General features: G+C 32.6%; 3 protein-coding genes across 3 annotated transcripts; 1 reads left to right on the plus strand and 2 right to left on the minus strand.

Annotated features, from left to right (window-relative positions):
- Positions 1-1,562: 1,562 nt before the first annotated feature.
- Positions 1,563-2,836, minus strand: Smp_006960 (hypothetical protein). The gene has a single exon (XM_018791194.1). It carries the CDS (start codon positions 2,728-2,730, stop codon positions 2,419-2,421), a length of 312 nt encoding a protein of 103 aa, XP_018645607.1. The 5' UTR covers positions 2,731-2,836; the 3' UTR covers positions 1,563-2,418.
- A 1,885-nt stretch (positions 2,837-4,721) lies between these two features.
- Smp_113680 (hypothetical protein) lies at positions 4,722-5,042 on the minus strand (the record flags this gene model as incomplete). The annotated part of the gene is made up of 1 exon (XM_018791195.1): positions 4,722-5,042. The coding sequence occupies one exon, from the start codon at positions 5,040-5,042 to the stop codon at positions 4,722-4,724; it is 321 nt and encodes a 106-aa protein (XP_018645608.1).
- A 15,846-nt stretch (positions 5,043-20,888) lies between these two features.
- On the plus strand, positions 20,889-23,245 carry Smp_125970 (zinc finger protein, putative; the record flags this gene model as incomplete). The annotated part of the gene is made up of 2 exons (XM_018791196.1): positions 20,889-21,179; positions 22,739-23,245. 2 exons carry the CDS (start codon positions 20,889-20,891, stop codon positions 23,243-23,245), a joined length of 798 nt encoding a protein of 265 aa, XP_018645609.1.
- Positions 23,246-24,678: the final 1,433 nt, after the last annotated feature.

The raw sequence follows: 24,678 nt of genomic DNA on the forward strand, positions 1-24,678 counted from the left end.
CTCTCTCTTCAAATAGCATTAAAATGAATAACGGTGGTCGTTCTATTCCTATTGTCTTTGAAGATGCTATCGATTATCTACGCGATCGTGGTATGTGTTACTTTTATTTTCTTTTTAATAAAAATAAAGTATTTATGTTATATTTTTGCTTTTTAAATACTTATAATAAAATATGAATAAATGGGGGATAACAAGGTGAGTTCACGTTTGCTCTGCAGAATCCCCACAATTCCAGACTACATTGGATATATGGTTATAACAGCTATAGTAAGTATGATGAGTTATCCAGATTGTTGAATTGATAGTCTACATCATGAGCTGATCTTTAACGTAACCCACTTAGCCACTGAATGCTGATAGCCATTAGCTTGTGTAATGGGGTGAAGTTTTAATTCATTTTGTATCGTTTGTTTAAATCCTCAACTCTGGGATGCAGGTACTTCCAGCTGACAAGTCCCAAATAAGACGAAACACACGTCCTGTATTCCACTGCTTGCCACCATTCATCTTTGCTTAGAATGCTTATGACTCAAGGCAATATCGACGCAATCCGCACAGGATGCACATATGTCAATAAGAGACTGACCAACTACAGTCCTAAACAACAATAGGAAGATTCCAAGAAACAATACAAAATGAATTGAAGCAGTTCAGTATGTTTTTTTCTTAAACGCATGAATTTCAAGACTGTAAGGGGGCTTAGCAATTCCAGTTGATTACACGGTAAATTTCAGTCAATCAAACTTAAACTGTTCTTTTCAAAGTGACAAATTTTAGTCGATAGTATTGGATATGCACTAAAAGATCAGATAAACATGTTATTGACCTCTGCTGAATGATCAATCAATGTAAATATCTCAGTTCCATAGCAGGTCAGTCGTACCACGAATAGCTTGGTGACAACTTCTCAGATTGTGAAGCTGAATGACCTAGACTCAAATCCCACAGGGAGCATCAGTTCCATCAATATTTCAGATATACTTTTCTTACGAGTGTCAACTAACGCAAAAATCTAAGCGTTTACTTCATTCCTCTCTCTCTTTTAACTGTTTTAGGTTTAACAACAGAAGGAATCTTCCGTCGATCTGTCAGTCTGAAACAATTACGGGATGTACAGAATTTATATAATAATGGTAAACTCGCTTTATTATTATATTAATCATTATTATTATTACTTACTTACTTACGCCTGTTACCCTCGTGGAGGAGCATAGGACGCCCACCAGCATTCTCTATACAACCCTGTCCTGAGCAAACCTTTCCAGTTGTTATTTATCCCTTTCATATCTGTTTCTATTTCCCGACGTAATGTGTTCTTTGACCTTCCTCTTCTCCGCTTCCCTTCAGAGTTCCAAGTTAGGGCTTGCCTTATGATGCAGTTTGGTGACTTCCTTAATGTATTTCTGACCCACTTCCGATGTCTTTTCCTAATTTCCTCTTCAGCTGGAAGCTGGTTTGTCCTCTCCCGTAAAACGCTGTTGCTGATAGTATCCGGCCAGTAAATGTTGAGTATTTTGCGTAAACAACTGTAGCTCTTCTAGAGTTACTGTCGGTCCCAAGCCCGGGTAAAGGAGGAGGGTTTATAAATACTTGTACATTCTTGACGATGGATGTAGCAGTTCTCCACGTTTCAGCTCCGTACAGTAGGACTGTCTCGACATTCGTATTGAAGATTCTCACTTTGAAGTTATTTCACAGTTGTTTTGAGTTCCATATGTTCTTCAGTTGTCGAAATGCTGCTCTTGTTTTGCCAATCCTCGCCTTTACATCTGCTTCCGATCCTCCTTGTTTATCAACGATGCTTCCCAGGTAGGTGAGTGTTTCTACCTCTTCCAAAGTTCCGCCATCAAGAGTGATTGCGTTGGTGTTCTCCGTGTTGTATTTGAGAATCTTGCTTTATCCTTTGTGTATGTGGAGGCCTATCGATGCAGAGGCTGCTGCTAGCTTATGGCGAATTGTCATATGATTTTACAATCTCAAGTGGTGTCCGGCCAGGCTGTCCACTATTCCCATTTTTGTTTAACTTTATTATAGACCTACTGCTGGAAATAACTCTTTCGTCGACTGAATTTTTATGAATTGATCTCCTACCAGGAGGTCCACTTATCGACTTAGAATACGCAGATGACATAGTCTTATTTGGTTAAAATGCTGATAAAATGGAAATATTGTGCCGCCTATAACCAATTTGTTGAATGCACATAGATTTGCAAATCTGTTACCATTTTCATTTCTCTCTCCTGGTCCATGTCGTCCAATTATATCTTCATATCCTGTGTTGTCCACTCCTACTTTAGCATTTAGATCTCTAATTAGGATGTTGAGGTCCTTTCTTGAGCACTTCGCTATAATTGATTGCAGCATTTCATAGAACTGATCTTTATCGTCGTCGTTGCTATCATTGGTGGGTGCATAACATTAGATAACGTTCATTGTGATCTCTTCCTTCTTTGTTTTGAATGATGCTTTGATTATCCTGGATCCATGAGATTCCCATCCGATAAGTGCATTTCGTGTTTCTTTGGATAGCGTTAGAGCAACTCCCTTATTGTGTGGAGCATTTCCCCTTCGTGACCGGAGTACAGCAGCGTCTCTCCCGTACTTAGCCTTTGTTGTCCAGCTTGTGTCCCATGGGTTTCGCTGATTCCATGTACTGTCAATTTGTATCTCATCATTTCCATTGCTATTTGACTGGTCTTCCCTATCTCCCACATTGTCTGGACGTTCCATGTACCTATAAAGAGTGTTGCTATGGTTGTTATAAGGTGTATCGGCCTCGTGACTTCCAAAAAATTTCGGCTTTCATCATGAGGCGTCATAATTATTCCTTCGACTCCTAGGGCAGAGTTTAAATGGTTTGAATAATTTTTTCTGGTTAGCGTTTTTTAACGAGTTTGTTTTTCTACGGGATGGGGTCGCTAACCCCATGCCCAACCCTTCTCCTTTACCCGGGCTTGGGGCCGGCAGTAACTCTAGAAGAGCTACAGGCAGAGTTATTATTATTATTATTATTGTTCTTATTATTAATATTATTATTATTAATAAACTTAGTTGAACAGTGTCAATCACACAGTCAGTCACAACGTCGGACGTGGTACTTATGTACATTGGTTCAATTTGCCATACCCCATTAGCACAGAGAGATGAAATTTCCACGCTCTATCCCAAAACAAAAGATTAGTTGTTTTCCTAGTTTGTTACCCAGTATAACGACTCAATCAATATTTTTCATATCAAGAGAGTCACTTTTTTCTATTGTACTCAATGTATCCCATTCACCTTTTTTTTAATTATTTTACGTAGTTCGAAAGATATATCGTATAGTGTCTTCAGTGGCACACAAGAATGTATGATAGTAAAAGCACTTTCACTATTTCATCCAATTTACGTGGATGGATTTATATAGATTTTTCTCATGTAATCAGTGGAGAAACTAAGATGCTAACGTCAATCTGAATGAAAAACACATGGAGTATCAATGATTTGCAACAATCGAATTCCTTTGAGGGTGAATAGCTTTTCCAGTTATGAGCTTATGTAAACCGATTGACTCCTTTACATTTGCTTCTTGTTGTTTCAGTACAGTTCCAGGTCTTTGATATTGATTTCTTGAACAAAAATGTATTGTCATTTACTTATATTTGTTTCTCTTAAACTTGACATATAATAAACGGTCTTCCTCACTAGTTTTATACATAAATTGCTTCATTTCAGATGATCAGAGCTGTACCACGGTCACCTTGTCTATTGAATCAGCACAGCTTCAAATTCCAAGCTCTGATCATACCCATTATTTTGTCACCCTACTGTTCCAAATTTTGTTTCTTCGGGTTGCGTTATTGATGTTTAGGGACGATTCAGGATTTTTGATACTTTTCAATGTTAATTGTCTAGCTCTTACTGGAGCCAGCGTGAAAAAACTTATTTTTCTAATTATGCCAGGGAAAAGTTATATATCCAAGTAATTATGTAGTGATCTACCACAGTCTGATTACTCTAATGGCGGTAATCTTCAACTGGAACCCAGTCGGGATCTTTTTTACTTACCATATGTAATTAGGACACCCATGAACTTCTTGAGGTGTAGATGTATCGTGTGTTCAAATTAATTCTTAGCAACCATCAGCTTCTCAGGTTATAGTCTCCACGGTCTAGCGCAAACTAATTGTCAAGTCGTAATTATGTGATATCGAGTGCTATGAGATTTACATTCCACTCCATATATTTTTCTGAATATGCCACTGTAATTTCATATAATAGAAGTGAAAATGTGTGTCTTCGTTTTTACTACACAAAAAGCGTATACTTCACAGCTAGTCATGCCAACATGAAGAGATACTTTCAACGATGAGTTCCCGAGAATTTAAATGGACTGTTAAGTTATAAGCACATAGGAAGTTTGTTCCCAAGATAGTATGTTCAACCTCTACTACTTCGAAATCCACAAAAACACTAATGTAACCTAGGATTTGGTATCAATGATTGTTTCTCATTCGTTAAGATCGTAATTTTGTTAGCTGCTTGATATAGTATTTTGCTGATCGAACAGCACTTTCCTCCCGATCGCGCTGGCGGAATAGTGCTAACCTTCATACCATTGTCTACATAACGTGGCCCCGATAATTCTGTTCATGACATGAGATATGCTGTCTTTTGAGTGGCTAGTGAAAGTAACCAACATAACTACCTGGCTGGAAAGTTTAATGTAAAACTACTCGTCCTCATGCATCTTTCTGTTTTAACCCTATAGCTCTAGTTCTACCTATATACTTTTCCAGTTGTTTTTGGTTAACAATCTTTTTTCGGAATAATGAGCGTTTACATCCAATTTCAATGTTAGATGCTGATGCTTGTAATGTGGAAAATTTATTGTCAAGGTCAACCAGCTGTTGTTGAAGTGATGCTAAATCACTAATATCAGTGTCAATTCTCTTCCCTGCTTGTACCATGTTGACACAGCTTTTGTGTGGGTACATTTCAGTCAATTTGTCGGTCACATCTGCCCAATCTTCGAGGGCATTTAATTTGTCAGACACTGTCATTAACTGCTCTGTATTTTACCATAACCCTCACAGACATATTCGTTTAAGTACATTTTCATTCAGCCTATAAAGTCCAACTGTCTCACATGTCCTATGAGTTGTAAAGGTTTCCTGTCATCAAGATTATAAACAACCATCAATTCCCGTAGTCTTCTTTCGTATGGAACTGAAGTGCTCTGGGATACCACTGCTTTTATTCTATAATATGTCTCCTTCTTAAGCAGCAAAGCTCTGGAATCGCATTTATTGAGTTCATCGTCAATTCAGTTGTGTTTCACTGGATCTGAGGAGATCTTTTCAACAACACTACCAATGTTTATAGTATCAGCGGACAGAAACATATTACAATAAGTTGATAGTGACATTCACAACGATAATGTACATATTAACATGAATCAGGGTATAATGTGATAATCGAAAAAAATCCCTCGTCGAACAACTGTGGCTGACCAAAACGTAAATGTTTAAGTAAATGTAGTGACGTTCAAGAAGAAAATGTCAAGTAATTAGCCAATAATGACCCATAAATTATTTTCTCTCTTACCCCTTAATTAGTACGTAACTTCATTTGTTATTTATTCTCGAACCAATTTATGATGCAATCTTTCCCAGCCTCCTATAGACATATATTTTCCATATAACTATACATACAGATACAATATACAGCTTAAGTAAATGATTTCTTCGAAAAGAAAATTTTCTTTGCTACATAGTAGAAATAATGTCAATGATTGATTATGTTTTGTTACAGTAGTTAGTAGTATGGAAGGAAGTTGTTTTTTTTTCCTTCTTAAACGATGAAATCTTACAAAAATATAAGTGTTTTTCATGATAGGAATTCTTTTTGTAAGCTAAAAATATTTTCTCTTGTAAGAAAGCTTCTGATTAATGTTCTAATCAATGATGCTAGTTGTAGACAACATTGAGACCAATAAGAATTTACATTGCACATGGATTACAATAAATCTTATTATTATTACTAATGTGCTACACTAATCCTAGTAAATTTGACAGCTTCTCGGTGGTTAATATGTCTTCATTGAAGAAGGCCGTATTGGTTCTGGGGCGTTTATAAACACGATCTATCATTCATGTTTATCACTAGCACTCAACATTCACTGATGTTGAGAGATTGCAAGTTTCTGGCGTTTTGATTGTACCTATTCCCCATTGAAGAGTAGAGATATTCGAGGAACAAAGTATCTCATTATAAATTCCAAGACTGTTCGCAGATAAAAGATCTGCTATCTGAATCTGAAAATCAAACCCACTTGATGGGGGAATACGCGTTTTATAAGCAAAGTTACTGAACAATGAATACTATAAGACAGGTCAACAACATATATGAAATTCCACCCTTGTTTTGTACTACGATACATATGTGAAAAATGTTTCGTAGGACGAATTTTCATGGACAGTTGAGGTGGGTACATAAAGAACAAACTCATCACAAGTTATATGATCTATTCTTGCGGAATAGATGAAAACCATTTAGATAAATTCCACTGTTGTACAAATTGTTGGTAAGTTAGGCTTCTTAGAAAGTCACCAAACTCTGATGTTTACTGTAAATTAGCCTTCTGAATTCAGTAATAACTTTTTTACCCTTCTAAGTGAACAGTGAATGGATGAAGGATGTTCATTAACTGATTCAAGTGATGGATGAATCATTTCTAGAGAGCCGCGAACTAGTGACAAGCTAGGCTACAAAAGACTGACAGATTTTCACTTATCCATATCCGTGCAATAAAAGGTAAGAAATCAATGTGTTAAGATTATACACATACCGTTATTACTTCTGGAGAGTTTATTGCTACCTACAGTAGCTTTGGTCTGTAGAATATTCTGAAATCAGTTACCCTGAGTTCCTATAAATGAACTTCAATTTATCTTCATAATAAGTGACCTGGTTTACGGGTAGTAAATCGAATAGCTTGTCTTATCCTGTTACTCAACACACCGTAAACGTCTTAGATATGCTGCTTTGCTCAGCTGAAACAAACAAGAACTTAGAATGGTAAGTGCTCGTGAGCCTATGACTGTGAGTCGGTGTAAATATGTACGTTGAAAGTTGTCTTCAACTCCTGCTTTGTTTCCGTTTACCTTGGTCTCGTACGTCCTTCGTTAAAATTCTGCAAACTTCATAACATGTGTGTTTCTTATGAAGATGAGACCAGAAATAGTACACGTCAAGTTTAACACAGTTTGCATTTGGTTGATCGCTAAGTAGTGAACAATATCGCGTAGGTCAAATGCTTCACAGTGCTAATCGGAACTTAGACCCAAGAGTTCTTGTCGACTTTCTTCAACCGCTACCTTAACATATCGGGCACAATAGGGTACATCTTCGTTGAAAGATCAATAGTTGTTTGAGGTCACACACCAGCCATTGCAGATAATCACGGAAAACGGTCTAAAGGTGGTTAATTCCATGCAGTTACGAAACCTTTGGTTAGTATCAAGTTAGAATGACTGCCGCTATCTGCACACTAAACATATGGTTCAGTGACTTCATTGACAGTTAAAAGCCAACGTTTCAGCCTAAGTTCACTGTTGCTAGGCACACTCTTACTTGTCTCACCAAAGGCTGGTATTAAACTGTCTACAACCGTATTCGCTGACTAATTTAGGTCAGAAACTCGCAAAGTCAACCCCCCACCAATCGTAAATTAGCATTTGCATATTACGCTGAAATTTTATCAACCAGGCTTACGCATGTTAACCAAAATAAATCGATGTTTTTATTCGGTCTGCATAATGTTACAATTCACACATCGTTGGGAATCAGTATTCACCATAATATCTTCAAAGCAATAATAAGATTTTGAAGGATCTCAATACGGAAGACGGTACTCGCAAATTGACAGAAAAAACCAGAAAGTTACTTCCAGCATAAATTTGTTGGAAACAACATTTCTCGATTCCAAAATTTTCTGGTCTAACATTATCTATTGAGATGCTTCCAAAATTTCCTTCATATTAGTGTAATACTGCCATTTCAACTACATTTCCGATAATAAATCAACATACCTTTCTGTTACAATACAAAAGTACTACGGAATTTCCATTTTCTCGATGACGGCAGCTACGACTAGTTGTAATTGGTAAAAGAACGACAAGATTCTGAGAATACTAGAGTTGCCCGACCTACCATAACAACATGAATGAGAATACTTACAGTTGGAAGAATCCTATCAAACAAAATACTAAATATTACTGAATAATTTTCCTCACGGATACAATACGACTACTAAGATACAAAGATTCTTCAACGTTTGTTGATGCAAGGAAAGTTTGTACTGATTCTTAGTGTATCTCTCCTTACTCTTCAACGTACTAATCATAACCAGTTATGACGGCATTGCGGCTACCCAGTGAGCAGGGTTGAAAACGCTTAAATTTCTACTGTTGCTAAAATCATTAACGTTAGGCGAACACTGATACTCTAGTATGAAATATAATTTATAATACGGTCCGATTTTTACCCTAACATTAGACTGGATAAAAAGACTGGGGCTGCCACCACACTCGATATGGATATTTAGACCACTGGATCAGATGACGTTATGCATAGACACTCAATTCTAGTCAACTATTGAGAATCAAATTGTAGGAATAGGACAAATTACTCACTAAAATGGAAAGCTATTCACATACAGTGAACCCAGAGTGAAAATAAATTACTTGAAAGGAATGAGTAATTTTACATAGTGTCTAACAGATTTAATAAATCTGTGTATTTATCTTCGACCTCTAGCCAATCATTGGTCACTGTTACATTACTAGCAAATTTCTGTGATTATAGTTTTATTTTAGGAGGACTATCAAGTCACTAACGGATATTCCACACGTGAAGTAGACGACGACTTTCTATTGAATTCAACAGGTGACACTGTTTCATTGACTATGTGCGAGAGTTTTTCTGGAATACGCGAATATAGAATGGTGTCTTAATTTAGCAGAAGATTGGATTTTACTTTCTTGAATCTAAGATTTTAGTGTCCTGATCGATTTACTCCTGAAAACGTAAGGTGAACGTAATAAATCAATCACAAACTATGTCTGATTTGTAATGTTTGCTATCTATAATTTCCTTCGTGTGCGATAAAGAGCTTTAGTAAGTTCGTATTTCTGGCAATGATTCAATGAATAGAATTTACTTGAAGCCGATCTAGAAAGGCTGCCGCTTTCAGGACTGGACTGTTTCGACAGGTCATCGGGACTGCATGAACTGGGTATGGCAAATCTGAGGCGTAATTATGCTGCTTTAGTAATCGATAAAGGCTTTGAGATCGCTAACATAAATAATAGTATCCCTGAAGTTGGATAAGATAGGAATCTTGACGTCTACCTAAAGCATATAGATAAGTGCCTGTAAAAGGGAAAGATTTATGACCATACTAAAAATATCTATTGTGAATACGAAACAAACTGATAATAATGGTAAACCTTTCATCGATAAGTATAAGCAATGTATCTATGTGCTGCCGTCTTATGTAATTTATTCAAACGAATGGACCAATATCTAAATCACCAAGAAGTGTATCTACCAGAGTTATTACTAATTAGTACTTATTGAACATTTGGAGTCCATATTCCTTCGTAAAATGTAGGTGACTTATCAGTTTCATGATATAGGGGATTACTGATTAAATAGTAAAGTTACCAGACTACTAAAGTACCATCCACAAGTGAATTGAAAGCATTACTTGTTAAATCAGTTTTTATTTTCATATTATAAGCCTTACATCATAATTATACCTATTTTGTACTATGCATTAGTGGACAATCAGTGGTGAATCTCGTTAAGTTATCGAAAATTGACTATCTGTCAATATGAACTAAATCTATTTGATATAATTTGAATGAGATATATTTCTAGTGTACCCCAAGTGTCTTTTTTCTTATATGGGTCAAGTACTATACTCTCGTATCGAGTATATAACTAGAACACAAAATCAGGAAAACCCCCATAACGTTAAAGTAGTTGATGTAGTTCAATTTTCTGCTGTTGTCGCGTTGTTAATCACGGTTGTTATTTTTCTTAACTAAATATCAGACTTCGACTTCAAGTCGACCACGTTACAAGTATTAATTTGTAGTGGCTGTTATTTTTGGCCACAGTCAAGTAGTTTGACTCAAACAACATGGTATGTAACACTTAGTTCTTACCAATGGGATGATAGAAATTATTTTCCAAAGAAAATTTCTCCTTGTCATTTTTCATCCGTAGCGTTACATGTGAACTACATTTTCTGGAATGATGGATTATTTGAACGTTCTTTTATCGTTAACTTAGTCTTTGCCTAGTTTCATGTGCTTACAATTTGGCTAAACATTCATTATTAGGTTGCGAATTGCATTTGTCAGATTTACGATAGTTTCATCACAGTAAATTTACTACAATAATTTAGATTGTTCAATAAGTTATTGTACCTGAGATGCATAAAACTACAGAATTGGTTATTGTATATAGTTGGTGTTGATTTTTTGTCTGCACCTTGCAATAACGGAATGAATGCTAGGAAAGCGAGAACGTTCTGAACTATTTTTCTCATTAATATTACTATTGTGGTGTGGGTTACTTATATCCACATAAGTAGTATATAATAATGGTCGGGCAATAAATGTATTCCAGTAGAAGATCGATAACGAAAGAACGGAAAGGAAACGTAATTGGTATGAAAATGCATCAACAATAATAATCGAAGACTATGGACTGATATTTGCAGAAGGAATGGTCAAGATTGAGACAATTGATTGATTGTTTGTGAATTAACTGTTTACTATACGGTTATCAGATTTTAATGAGATAGTCTGTAATTTTATGTTTGGTTATGTTCGGTTACCCCGCTCGTCTTCTTTTTTACTATATTATTTAACAGCGTACCGAATTCAATTACTTCTAGTCATCATAAATTCACTATGCATATGTAGAGCTTAGAATATACTTTATAAATACTAATAAGGTGAATCCAGAATATATTCTTAAATAAAACAAAATCATGGTATTTGTTAATGAAGTACTTAAGCCTATGGAAACGGATTTTCTCAGTTTTAGACATTTTAGACATAAATTAACAGATAAGCACATGGGTATAAGTAGAATGTAAACACCATGATTTAGAAAGGCATAAAGAAATAGGTTGGTAGTAAAGCCTAAATTCAAGACTTTTGATAGCTTATTATTATTACCATTATTATTATCATCACTATTATTATCACTATCATCATTATTAATATTATTGTTATCGTCGTTGTTATTAACAACAGTTTACTCTTGTATTTAAAACGAATATATTTTGTAGTATTTAAATAAATTCTTATTTTCTACTGGAAAAGAGTTCTTCGGCGTACCTAGCATGTAATTAAAAAAATTTGGGGCAGAATTAAAGACTATTAGATTCCTTTTATTTGACTTTCTGTATTATGGTTTCCATCTTACTTGAGTAGCAGTGGACAGTGGGAAATGAAATACTTAGGTACAGAAAAACATATACAGGTAGATAGAAGAAAAATGAATCAGATATTTACTGATTACTACTTATACATTAGCAAATATTATGTTCTTCTGTATCTAGACATAGGGATACAAGTATGTAAAGTATTCTGCAGTATATTTTCAGTTGAACTGTAAGTTAAATGATGAGGAATTCTTTGAGGTAAATATACAATTAGTGGTAATAATCTTTATAGACATGTTTTTCAGCACTTTTGGTCTTCTGTTAAATATATGTTTATTTCACACACCCATTTCAAACAAACCAATCAGTTATATCTAAAAAGGAAATCAAGCAAATCAGTGGAACTTTCTAACAGTATGTAACAGAAAATGATTACTATTAGTCTATGAAAATTTCTTGTATAAAGAAGTCTCAAAGACGTAGCTAAATTAGCAAAAGTCAAATGAAAATGAAAGTCTATCCCTCGAACAAGTAGATAAAAAACTACAGTACTTGCAATAAAATGGGAAATAGCAGATACCAATGTTAAGTCACAGTATCATCAGCAGATTCCCTTATTTACTCAGAGTACGCAGATGATATAATTTTGTTTGGTGAAGAATGACAAAATTCAGACTCTTCTGAGCTTCATGAAAAAGACACAAGCGTGTAAGGGATGGGTTTTCCACCTCTAAAGGTAAAATGTTGCTTCAGAGATGGTTAATGTCAACACCTAATCCAATAATACAGACTGTAGTGGTTGAGAGATCTGGTCGCTTGACTTATACTGGGAGTCTTATCAGCTCTTGTGAGTTTGTGACTAAGGAAATCTAGAATTCGTAAATTCATTCCCTTATCATATTGTCGATCCCTAATTTTTTTCTGCTACCACTTAAAATGTTACTCTCTCTACTTCGGTCATTTGTCTTCAAAAATTCATCGTACTCTTTTGATATGGTATGAAAACTTGAATAGATATATATAAGTAATAGGTTCTAGGTTGCTATCGGATGTCAGCAATTTTGGAAAACGTGCTATTAGTTTCAGATAATCAAAGTTTAGAACCGTGGCTCAAACATAGACAGTCGACGAGAATGAAGATACGACACTAGAACGGTTAGATTAAGAAAGATCTGAAGGAATCAAATGATAGCGTAAATAAATAGAATAAGTAACTCAGATAACCAACATTGATATCCAAAGCAATCAGTACAGTAAAAGTGATTGAACAACGTTCGAACTACTGGTTTTCAAAAAGTAGTGTCGTGTAAAACACAAATTCGGAAAACAGGTGAAATAAGGTTAAAATAATTGATTTAATATAGCTTTTACATATGCACAAAATAATGAACGAATTAGTAGTGAAATGCATAGTAAAAATAGACTATTCTTAATAACTTAAATTTTTAGACTATTTTTTTTAGTAAAAACTGACTGTTCAGTGTCGTTCAACAGCTTTGTAAAACTGATTTGTGAATATCGTAAGCAGAGATAAGTTGTGGTTAGGAATAGAATCCAGGACTTGCGTTTCATCTTGTTTAGGAATCGCCAAATGGATCTACCCCCATCTCAGAGTTGATGTCCACTCTGGCACTCAAACTCAGTACCGTTCGCTTCAAACGCCATTGCGTTGCCCACTTAGCTACTGAGTCCTGATAACCATTAGCGTGTTTAATGGGATGAAGTTTAATTCGTTTGTATTTGTTGTTTGAGTCTTCTTACCAATGTTTACAACGGCTACTAACAATCTCTTCTAACAATGATTGTGAATTAGGGCAATATCGGGGAGGCCACACAGGATGCACAGATACCAATAACTGACTATTCAATTGCAATTCTAAATATTAATGGGAAGATTCAAACAACCAATACAAAAATAAGCTAATATATGAACAGTTGTTTGTTTATCTAATCTTTTGTAATTTTTCTGGTGCATAATAAAGTAAATTTATTAATTGAATAATCATTTTTCTATCAGAATTCCTAAAACAATATACTTTATGACTTAATTATACACTGTTCTTAAGTAGTTTTTGGTTTATAACAATTGAGTTGAGTGAAACTGATTCTCCTCCCAAAAATAGAAAGAAATTGATAACTATGAGAAACGTTTTGAGTTTTATTTACCTCCGAATTTATTTGAGGAGGATATGTGGTTACCTGAACTTTCCGAATAATCTAGTAACCATAGAAGGTTTGATTATTGATCTCCGATACCATTTTAGTGTGAAATCATATATTGGATAGGAGTGACTATCTTATTCAAATAAATGCTTGTTAACAAATTTTTTCTTTAAATGAAGGTTTACGAAGCCAAAGCTTTCTGTCATTTTATAATCTAAAGACTAACTGTGATAATAGGGAAATGTAAATAATATCTTGTTTCATAATGAAAGACTATTTATAACGTGTTACAACTTCACTATGAACAGCCAAGTATTGTATACCTCATAGTACAATTAAACAACCTAATATTTTTTGTTAATTTGAGTTCTAAGATTTTTTAAATTTCTGGATGGAGCTCTACGAGGTGACCAGATTATTTATTTACTGTATATGAAGAAAGACTATAAAGATCATTGATTTTCAGAGTCATCGAGTTCATAATTAGAAAGATCATTCATGCTATATTTGAAGGAATCGTAAGTAGTCAGTATGACCTTTATAAAGCGTTTTAAATTGTTCTATAAATTATATATACACATAAGTGTTTAATAGTAATTTTCACGATGGAAATTTCTAAGGTGGAGACCATTATTTTGTAAAAATGAACAGAGAATAAGTTCTGTTATGAATTTAAAAGGCTGTCGCAAATTTGTTGTGATTCTATGTCCGGCTTCTTTTCATGTGATTTATCCACTAATAGAAATACGTCTTTTCCAATCTTAGCTCTGTGCCAAAATAATGACGTTCGACCGGTATGAGCAGCCTAGCGTCCTTATTGGCCCTATATCCGCCTAGCCCTTTCTATTGAGTCCAGAATACCAATGACAGCTTCTGCTATGCGAATGATTTGTTTCAAGCATACTAGGTTTACATACCAGACAGACCATACCATAAAAAATAGAAAATAATATTTGTACACGATCAAGCCAAATGTGGCTGCAAACGTGGAAGACAGTAATCAATAAACTGAATATATTTTGGGAACAGTAAATCGTATAATAATAATTCATAGGTCAAAATGAAGCTTATGATAAGAGCAATATAGATATACATAATTTAGTTACTGAACAGTGATACAATGGGAATATATAGAATAATAGTCAATTAATAAATCCTGGAAGTTACCCGTACTTATGTCTTCACTAGGATATAACAGGTTCATTGATTATTAGATAAACATTGAACGGTAAAGTCCAAGCACAACAGAATGGTGACCGATATTGCCTATGTCGTAAGATGATAAGGTAATATTGTCAAGTGACAACAATTATAAATATGTGCCATATTGATCATACTCATTACGAAACCTGATGGCACTTAAATTCAATGGAATGCCAAAAGTATGGGCGAGTTTTGTGGGATTGCAAACCAAAAAGTTAACAGCTGATTTTCGGTAATCATGTACCTGATATCAGTCTGTTGTGTACAATAACTTTAAAATAATGTTAGAAATTAGGTGAAGAAAACACTGACAAAAAGATAAGACAGTAAAGATAAAAGAAACCGACTAGTGTATGTTAGGTTAAGAATCAAATGGATTGCTTTTAGATAAATTCATCTATCTAATTCCCTGTCTATAAATGATTAATATGCATTTTTATGCTATAAAAACTACAGCTGATTCAAAACACTCATTGAAATATGTAAAATCATGTTATTCCAAGTCACTATTTTCTAATTACAAGCTGAAATGCTTTTGGACACTCAAATAACTACTGTATTACATTTTATTTTGATGAATATGGTCTTTTTTATTCACGGATGCCTAAATTAGCTTCAGATCGTGTCATCTTATTATTTACAAAAATTTGTTTCACTTTGTTTCATCTTTGATGATTTTCTCTCTCAGTTTTTCGCAATGTTATCAGAGTATTGGTATTCATTTAGTAATAGTCAGTGAAAGAAATACGTCTTTTCACTATTAACTAACTGCTTACTTTACTCATGTATCAATCTACATAATTCTTATTTTCTTCAAAAAAATTATCCTTACTCTATCCGAACATGATATATACGTTTAGAATGAAAAAGTAAAATACAAATCAATACAATCGGAAATCCTCCTACATATTGTGAATTATGTTTATTGGTTTAAGCATTAAAACCAATCGGAGAGTAAATGGTTTATCAGCAGTGAACCAATCATCCTTTCAGCATATATTGTTTTTTCCAGTATCTTTCTTTCTCTTATTAACAGGTGAAGAAAAATCAGAATAGAAATGTTGCACTTCAGTATTTTGCTAGTCCATCAAGTTATACGATAAAGTCAATTGCTTTCTGTCTAGTTTTTCAGTCAGGGAAACTAATACATGATCACAAAAAAGAAATAGAGCAATGTTTGCAGTAAACTTGTGTCCAATCACATTTCAAGTTATAAAAAAATTAACAATTAAAAGGGAAGCGAGCAAAGTAAAAAGGCAGGAATCTGAAACTGAAAATTAACAGAATTCACAAAATTAAACGTGGGTGAGAGATGAAATAAGTAGTAGTAGGGTTGGGGTAATTAAAGTGTTTTCTTTTGTTTTCTTTTAACGTTTCACTAAACAATTCAATTGACTAAAGTTGTTTCAAGTATTTGATTATGGATAGTAGAATGAATTGCCAACTACCATTTATATGACTTACAAGATCAAGTTTTATTTAGGTAAGACACTTAAATGAATTTATAAATTTTAAAGTTTAAAATACCAATACTATAATTCAGTTGATAAATTGTTCGAAATGACTTTTGATCAAGAAAATACAGCTTCATAGGAATAAAAGTAATTCATCTGAATGTAAATTCCAAGTATCGGGGAGTTTCAATTTTTATAACTCCTCTTATCTGACGGTCATCGTAACAGCTGACCAATGAGATGTAACAGTTGATCAAGCTTTATTTTTACTTCATTACCTTGTTATCCAGAGTAGATGAATTTTCACTGAGTGATATACGATTGTTTTATTTTGGTTATATAAGTTTTTTAGTTAGTTCATGTTTTAATAGTAATCAGCCAAGAAAATATCTGACTGGTAAGTAAATGATTATTGTATATGTTACAACAAAATTGACAATAAATATTTCTCAAGTTTTAAGCATTACGACAGAAGTTTGACTTGGTAAATTCACATTCATTGTGCTTAAGGTAGATTGTTTCGTGAAGTCCCTGAAGTGGTGTCTTACACTGAGTGACAAAACATCAAGAATTTTATTTTCTAATCATTGGTATATTGCAAATATATCATTATTCTGATTACTTCTCAAATTGGTTATAACGCTACTTATCCTTTTCCACCAGAAGAGAAATGTCTGTTTTTTCAATAAATTGATCATTTCATCGAAATCACTGAAAATAGAATATTTAAATCGAAAGTTTTTTCCCTCGATTGTATGTTATTTTATGAGATTGACATTGTTTTTTTACACTGAATTTGTGTTGAAATATCTAACAAAATTAAATGCAAATTAAATTTGCAAGATTTAGACAAATATATCCCCCCAGTAGTCTGCTTAAATTTTCTGAATGAAAATAATCAAACTTTGGGAAACAAACGTATTTTGCATTTTTTAAAGTACAAGATAGTAAACTTTTCATTAACACCACTAAATAATAAAATTATCATATAACAATAATTTCTATCAATCTATAATTATTGAATCAAAACATCAATTCAAGAAATAGGTTTCGAAGTATCTAAAAACCATACTACTAACAAGTCTCAAACTAAAACGATACAGTTGATCGGTGCCATCCTGGTTTCCGAATAATTATCAAGCTTATGCTAATTTGTAGTAAAAGCTTTTTGACAGGTCAAATTAATTGAAATAAATCACTCAACAAGTGTTGATATTTGTGTAGGATGCTGACAGAGATCGTTCAGTTTCTGTTTACATTAGGGACTGAATTTGGTAAGAAAATCATTGGAAATCAGAAAGCAACCGACTGCTATTTCACTCTGGTATAGGATTTTTCAGAACCGCATATTCTGTGACATAGCAGGGGATCAAACCTAGTTCTATTAGGCATTCTTAAAAAACCTTGAAATCAGAGCTGACACTTATTGGTACGTATTTCTGTCTTAAATCGTTTCCTTGGCTTGAAAAGTTTCAAAACAAAATGACACAATTCTACAATTTCTCCTGGTTTTCACCATTTTGTTTAATTCATGTGGGGCGCGGTTACATTTACTGACTTTCTGTAATCCTGATGGAGATGTCATTATTCTAAACTACTAAAATATAAAAACACAAACATTCTGTTCTTAATTATTAGTTATCTGTTAGAAGTCGAACTAATCCTTCATTCGAACATGATATGATGTTCACAAGAATTAACAACCTGAATACTCATTGATCCTAGCATCTTTTCACTTTATAATTATACATTTCATGAAATTTGTGTATAGACTAACAGAAAAGTCTTTTGAAAATTCATTAGGATATGTTATCTCAACTGTATTATACTCAATAAATTGGATATTTATTTTTGGTCTTGTCAATTCGAACTAATAGATATATCGTCTATTTGATAAAGTTAAAATGAATTTTTTTTAATTATCTAAGTATTTGGCTGGGGGCACTTGACTACTCTTCAGTCAGGATAAATAATGTAAAGAAACTATTGAGAAGTTCTGAATTTAAATATTTTTATTTGTAGGTGATTCATCAAAGGTGGATTTTAAGTGTAAAAATACATGACAAAAACTGAATGCCCCAGAATATTTGAGTTTATTGTAGAATTAAAATATGTTGAATCAAATATGTTAACATTGGTCGTTTTTTATTCAGAAATATACCTGAAAATGATGCACTGAAAAGATTCACTTATTAAGTTGTTAATAAAATCACTGACTAAGACAACAGTTCAAAGATCACTACTAAAATTATGTTCAGTGTAACCATGTGATATAGATAAATCATATGGTTTTTCTGTTTGACTGAAATTTCTATATATTGAATCGATGTTCCAATGTAATCAGACTGAACTATTCGACTTAATCCTTCGTTTCTATATCATTATATTCACTCATAATTTAAGATGTGGATTTCCATAGACAACAGATTTATGCAGTAAATTTTAATACATATTGATTTGATATTCATAAATTGGACTCGTTGTGTTGGTAGAAAAAAGCTGTAGTTTAGGAGTAGGCTTCTGATGGTCTTGAGTTCTCTGAAGAAAAAAAGTGGTTATTTTATAATCTTCCCAAATCCTCATGATTCAATCTTAATTGTGTAACACAAAAAAAAGTGAATTGATTCTATCATACTCTAATCAATCAGTGGATATAGACATTTAATTACACGGATAGGTCATAAAGTAGTGATTGACGTTATTTATAAATAATATTTCTCAGACAATTTGTCTAACGTAACTATAAATACATGTGATTTATCATTTTGCTACAGGACATTTTATAGTTAGTAGTCAGGACCATTTATTAATATAAGTAAGCTACGACATTTTATCAGTTTAGGGTTGTGGAGGTTGTTGAGTCTTGATTGAATTCATGAGCTGATCAATTTTAGATCACCATTAAAAATCTGAAAGCACTGCAAGGCCGTTATGTCCCAGTATGGGACTCCTCAGCAGATTTTAAGCGATTGCACGCGAAGCAGAAGGTACTTGTTTATAATCCCACGTTCAGGATCTTGGATGCGCACTGCTGCGGGGTTCCACACTAGGATAAAATGGTCGTCCATGTTTTCATTGATGGTCTAAAATTGATTTGTTCATGATCTCGATTACTACATTTTAGTTTGCTGATTCTGAAAAGAACTTAATGAAGATCAAAGCAAGAATGGTTTAATGTTATCAATTCACTCATTGTCACTAAATGTAACAGCACTGAATTTCAGATAAATTATCAATCTTATTTTCATTTGGTATAATTTAATCTATGTTAACTAAGACGAGTGGCATCTTATAAGCAACAAAATTACAACCAATATTATAGTAATTGAGTTATATCTGTCAAATTTCAATGTTGACTGCTGGACGAAATGACTGAATACCAAAGTAGAATTAGCTTGGTTTTAAATGGTTGAAATCCTAGGAAGAACAATAATTCAAATAACTGCTTATTAATACAAACCTAAGGTTTAAAGCATTCTACGAATTGTTTTTAACGATATAACTCAACCAAATTACGTTCAGCTATGAATGAAAAATAAATATTGAGTGAAAATGCATCAATTTTTAGTTAATGATCTAATAAAAGTTAGTAAAACAATGAAATACTTTCTTTTACCTTATGAGCTTCGAAACACAAGAGTTGTAACTGATCAGAGATGCCATTTTGAAATAAACTTTATTGAGTTCTTTTTTCATATTCGAACAGAAAACCAAACGACCAGTTCCAATCCTGCTTTTGTAAATAGTTATGACAATATTAGTCAACAATAATGAATACAATACCTGTTTATTTTAATGACATAAATACAAATGAAACTGTGAAGAATGAACATTTTATTCGTGCGTTTCACTGTTTTTTCGAATTGTTTTCAAAGCCTATTTCCAACAATGAAAATAAATTATTTTATAATACGAAGTATTTGAGTAAGTTTGAAAGTAAATCATCATTTTTACAATCATCAATATTAAATAATATAAATGATGATTGTAAAGCATACGATAATAATGATATTACTGCTACTTCTTCCACTAGTACTACTACTAATAATAATAAAAATGAAAGGAATAATTTCAATACTAATAACTACATAAATCATGAAAGTTGTGATACTTACAACAATACACACCAATCATTATTTTCATCAGGACTTCAGAAAACTTTCCGAAACCATTTCATCATTCCACAATATGCTTCCTACATGAAATGTGAAAAATTTAATGACGTATTAAAAATTGAAGAAAATACAAATGAAATTCCTTTAGATTTAAGTATATCATCTAATCTTCATAAGTCATTAACACATTCAATGAATACTACTATACATACAACACCTCATAATATTAGTAGTAATATAAAACTAAGAGAAGATAATAATAATAATAATAATAATAATAATAAACAATTGCCATTTTGTCAACTAAATTATGAATATTCTCAAAGAAACGAGCATACTAATGATAACAGTTCAGTAAACCATCCACATTTACCCTATGATCTCTATATGAAAAGAAAAAGATCGTATAGAAAAAATACACTTGTGACCGCTAATGATGATCATATTAGTAATTCGAACAATTATTGGGAGAGAAAGCAATTTACCAACGTTGATACGAATAAAAAAATGGCTCATTTTATTAAGTCAAATAAACGATCTAATAAATTGGAACAATCGCCAACTGTCAAAACAGCATTGCCATCATCTATAGTAACATCCGTGTCAACAGTCAATCACATTGAATGTAGTCCACCTGGTAAACAACCAGTGACTCGATGTAATCATTGTCATGTTCTATTTCCATCTTTGTATGAATTGAATAATCATTTTATCAAAGAGCATGATGTTATATTGCAAGCTGAAATGGAGCATACAAAATCGTGGAAATCACATACAATAGATGACAGTTGTTTACAAGTACGTTTACTAATTTTATTAGTATAAGTATATATACATATGAAGTTATAAGTAAGTGAATAAACTGTATGTGAAATTCTGATTAGAAATTTATTTATTTAAAGATTTTTAGCCCAGTATGACTTTGAATCACATGGTACTTAAATTTAAAAATACACATGTTATTATTTTTTGAAGGATTTAGTATTTTCTACAAACGTTAACGGCTATAAGTTTTATGATTTGTAAATGAGATCATTTTCTAATTCCTCAAGCAAATGATGAAAAACTGACTAACATCTAGCCTATTTAAATCCTTATTTCAAAATGTTCCACAATTTTGGAAATTCCTTAGGATTTTGAAGACAAAGATGTCATCATTTGAGGCTTCTGAATAGTCATACTTTTGGGTTTTATATTTCATGGTAGACAAGATACTACTCAAACAATAAACAAGGGTTCACAAGTCTACATTATAGAACTTCAGTCAATTCACAGTATAGTGTAACCAGAAAAAGAGCACCCAACAAAAACCAATTAACATCTAGATAGTCTGACCCTGGGACTCCTCAAAAGTATTCATTCATCATTCCACTTCTAGCCATGCTTTGTAATAATATTAAGAGACTCGAAAACAACGAAACCTCATGTTGGTGATATCATTAAAAAACTTAAAGTTTTTATCGCGAAATAAGAAGTAGATCTTATTACAATCTAGTAAACTTTTGAAAGAAACTTTGTCATTGATGCATATTTCATGTGAAAACTAATTTCGAAATAAAGTTTGTTCATAGAATTATATAATTATATTATCATAACATTTTACAATTATCTCTCTTGAAAATTCTGAATGTGACAGGGAGTTGATGATAAGAATTGGAGCCTGAATAATTTTTTTAACACAATGGTTAGATCTACCTTTTTAACATTGACCTTTCAGTATTTACTGGTTTTATTTGTAGAATACAATCACTAAATAAATAAATAATGGTAATAATTCGAAAAAGTGTATTTCGATTAACGTGTCTATTATAAATTAATTCCATGATAATGAAGTAGCATCTACAAATTATGACACAAATTTATAGGTTAAAACCTTAATAATACTAAATGAGCTTTAATTTGGCAGAAATGAGTCACATTGGAAACATTCTACAAAATCTGGTTGGAATCATGACATTATTGCTTTCAATTAATAGTTGACTATTTAGTTGGGACCTACAAAACTTGATTTCTAGCAATATTCGACCAAACATAAGTTCAGAGAATTAGCATTAGTGCATTAGTGTGACTCAGTCTGCTAAATGAACCTGTAATTACACACTAGTAATTATTGTAATGTATCCCAATGTGGTCACTTGCTGGAAGTTTAGAATGTTGAGGAATGCAATACACCAACAACTATATCTTTAGATCGCGTACTGAGATTTCACAGAAGAATAATGCAGAGAAATTTATTTCCAAGATAAGTTTTGATATTGATGAGTCACATTAAAGCTTAATAATCTCCAAATTAAATATATGAAAAAATCGTCGTTTTTGTAGTTACCCTTTCTCTCTCTCTACATTTCTTTGTCTAGAACATGAGGATACTAATGAATCGTTCAACTAAAATGAACATGTCTGGTTACCCATGTCCAAGTTGTGATTATGTAGCTAAATGGCCAACAGAATTGCAAAAGCATATTATGGTTCATTCAAAACAACGTCCACATCGCTGTATTATATGTGGATTATCATATAAATGGAAATGGGATTTAGGCAGACATTTTGATAAAAGTCACAATAGAACAATGAATCCCTATAAGAAAAATGTATTCAACCATATACAAAATCATAATAATCGATTAAAAACTATGAATAAGACAAGTATGAAAACGAAAAAATTGTTGCCAGTTTATAAAAATGGAGATGATTTTTCAAAATGCAATGATCAATTGACTTATTCAGTGAGGAATCCTAAATTATTTTCAACATCAACATACATCATACCAAACCAACAAATTGAAATTCGTGAAACATTAACACGAGACAAGACAATAAAACCAATTGATTTAACAAGTTATACTCAAATGGATATTGTTTAATCATTGTTTCAATGGATTAACTAGTGAAAAAACTTTGTCTGTTTATTTCAAACTGACACCGACAAATTTGGTAGTATTCTCGGTACTATTACACCAATTTCCAATGCAGTTATACAGTCGTACATATGTGGTCTTAAATGACTTATTAGAGTGAATAAATTTTGATGTAGTTAGCCAGCCAACTCCATCCGAAAACATATTAGAATAGCATTAACTGTTCTTTCTCTCTCTCTCTCTCTCTCTCTCTCTCTCTCTATATATATATATATATATATATATATATATATATGAACAAATGAAGCGAAACATGTTTTCACATTGATGTTATACATTTAATTTACCAATTAATAACTATTTATTCAAGTTTATGGTAGTTTTAATTTGGATAATCTATCAAAATAATTGCGCCAAAAAGAAAGGATGATGACAAAATACACAGTTGTGGGCCTTGTTGTAGAAACTTATATGTGTCCTTAAAGGATTTTCACATCGATCTGGAAAAATACAGTGAAGCTATTACCATTACTATTATTGTCATTATTATTATTATTATAGTCCTTATTGTTATTGATGCTGTTACTCGAGTCTAGAATGTCGTCATGGTCAACTGGAGTGAAATGAACTCGATTCATTTGTTATTTTAAGTTGAAATTATTTTCTGTGGAATTAATTGAAAGTATTAATTCAGTTTTCTTTCACGTGATTAACTGGAACAAAAGATATGTTTTGCTTGAATTTCTAAGTCAAATAATTTATACCACCTATTTGTGGAAATTATTGTGTACAACAATTAAATTTATCATCTAGAAAAATAGTTTTTTGTGTTAGACATATATTTCTGGTCAAATGTTCAATATTATTATATATATTATTATCAATTCACGGATAAATATTAAATAAATCTTTTTCCAAATACATACTTCATTGATTCCAGTCAACCGTAGATTCCATTATTAAATGGAACATTGAACAGCTATCCTGTTAATAGATAGAGCTCTTGAAAATTACATGAACACATTTTCAAATTTAAGTTCATTAATGCTTTATATTTCCTAGTTATATTGAAATCATTGGTAAAAATCATGCTAAAAACCAAGAAGTCTTCAAACAAAAATCTTCTCTATATTATTAATTTATTTTTTTTACGTTTGTTATGCTCAAATGACTTACTACTTTTCAGTAATACTCAGTTTGATGAAAACTTGAAATGACTTATCAGCTGTTTAGAATAATAGGATAATTAAGTACGATATTAATTGATAGACTAAGCGAAATCAACAGACGATCATGTATGAGTGTACATCACTTAATAAGGTGCATTACAACCTAAGTCAAGATGTACGCTGTTAGATCATCGCTTGTTAAGTTTCATCCCGTAACAGGTGGATGGTGTATATTATTTGACTACGTCATTTTACTTCACTTGCATCTGT

This window comes from Schistosoma mansoni (genome assembly GCF_000237925.1).
Source record: "Schistosoma mansoni, WGS project CABG00000000 data, chromosome 3 unplaced supercontig 0192, strain Puerto Rico, whole genome shotgun sequence".
Classification (NCBI taxonomy): domain Eukaryota; kingdom Metazoa; phylum Platyhelminthes; class Trematoda; order Strigeidida; family Schistosomatidae; genus Schistosoma; species Schistosoma mansoni.

Bases quoted from the DNA above. Each gene is read 5' to 3' on its own strand.
- Smp_006960 (XM_018791194.1), bottom strand. From the start codon at position 2,730: ATGGAACGTCCAGACAATGTGGGAGATAGGGAAGACCAGTCAAATAGC.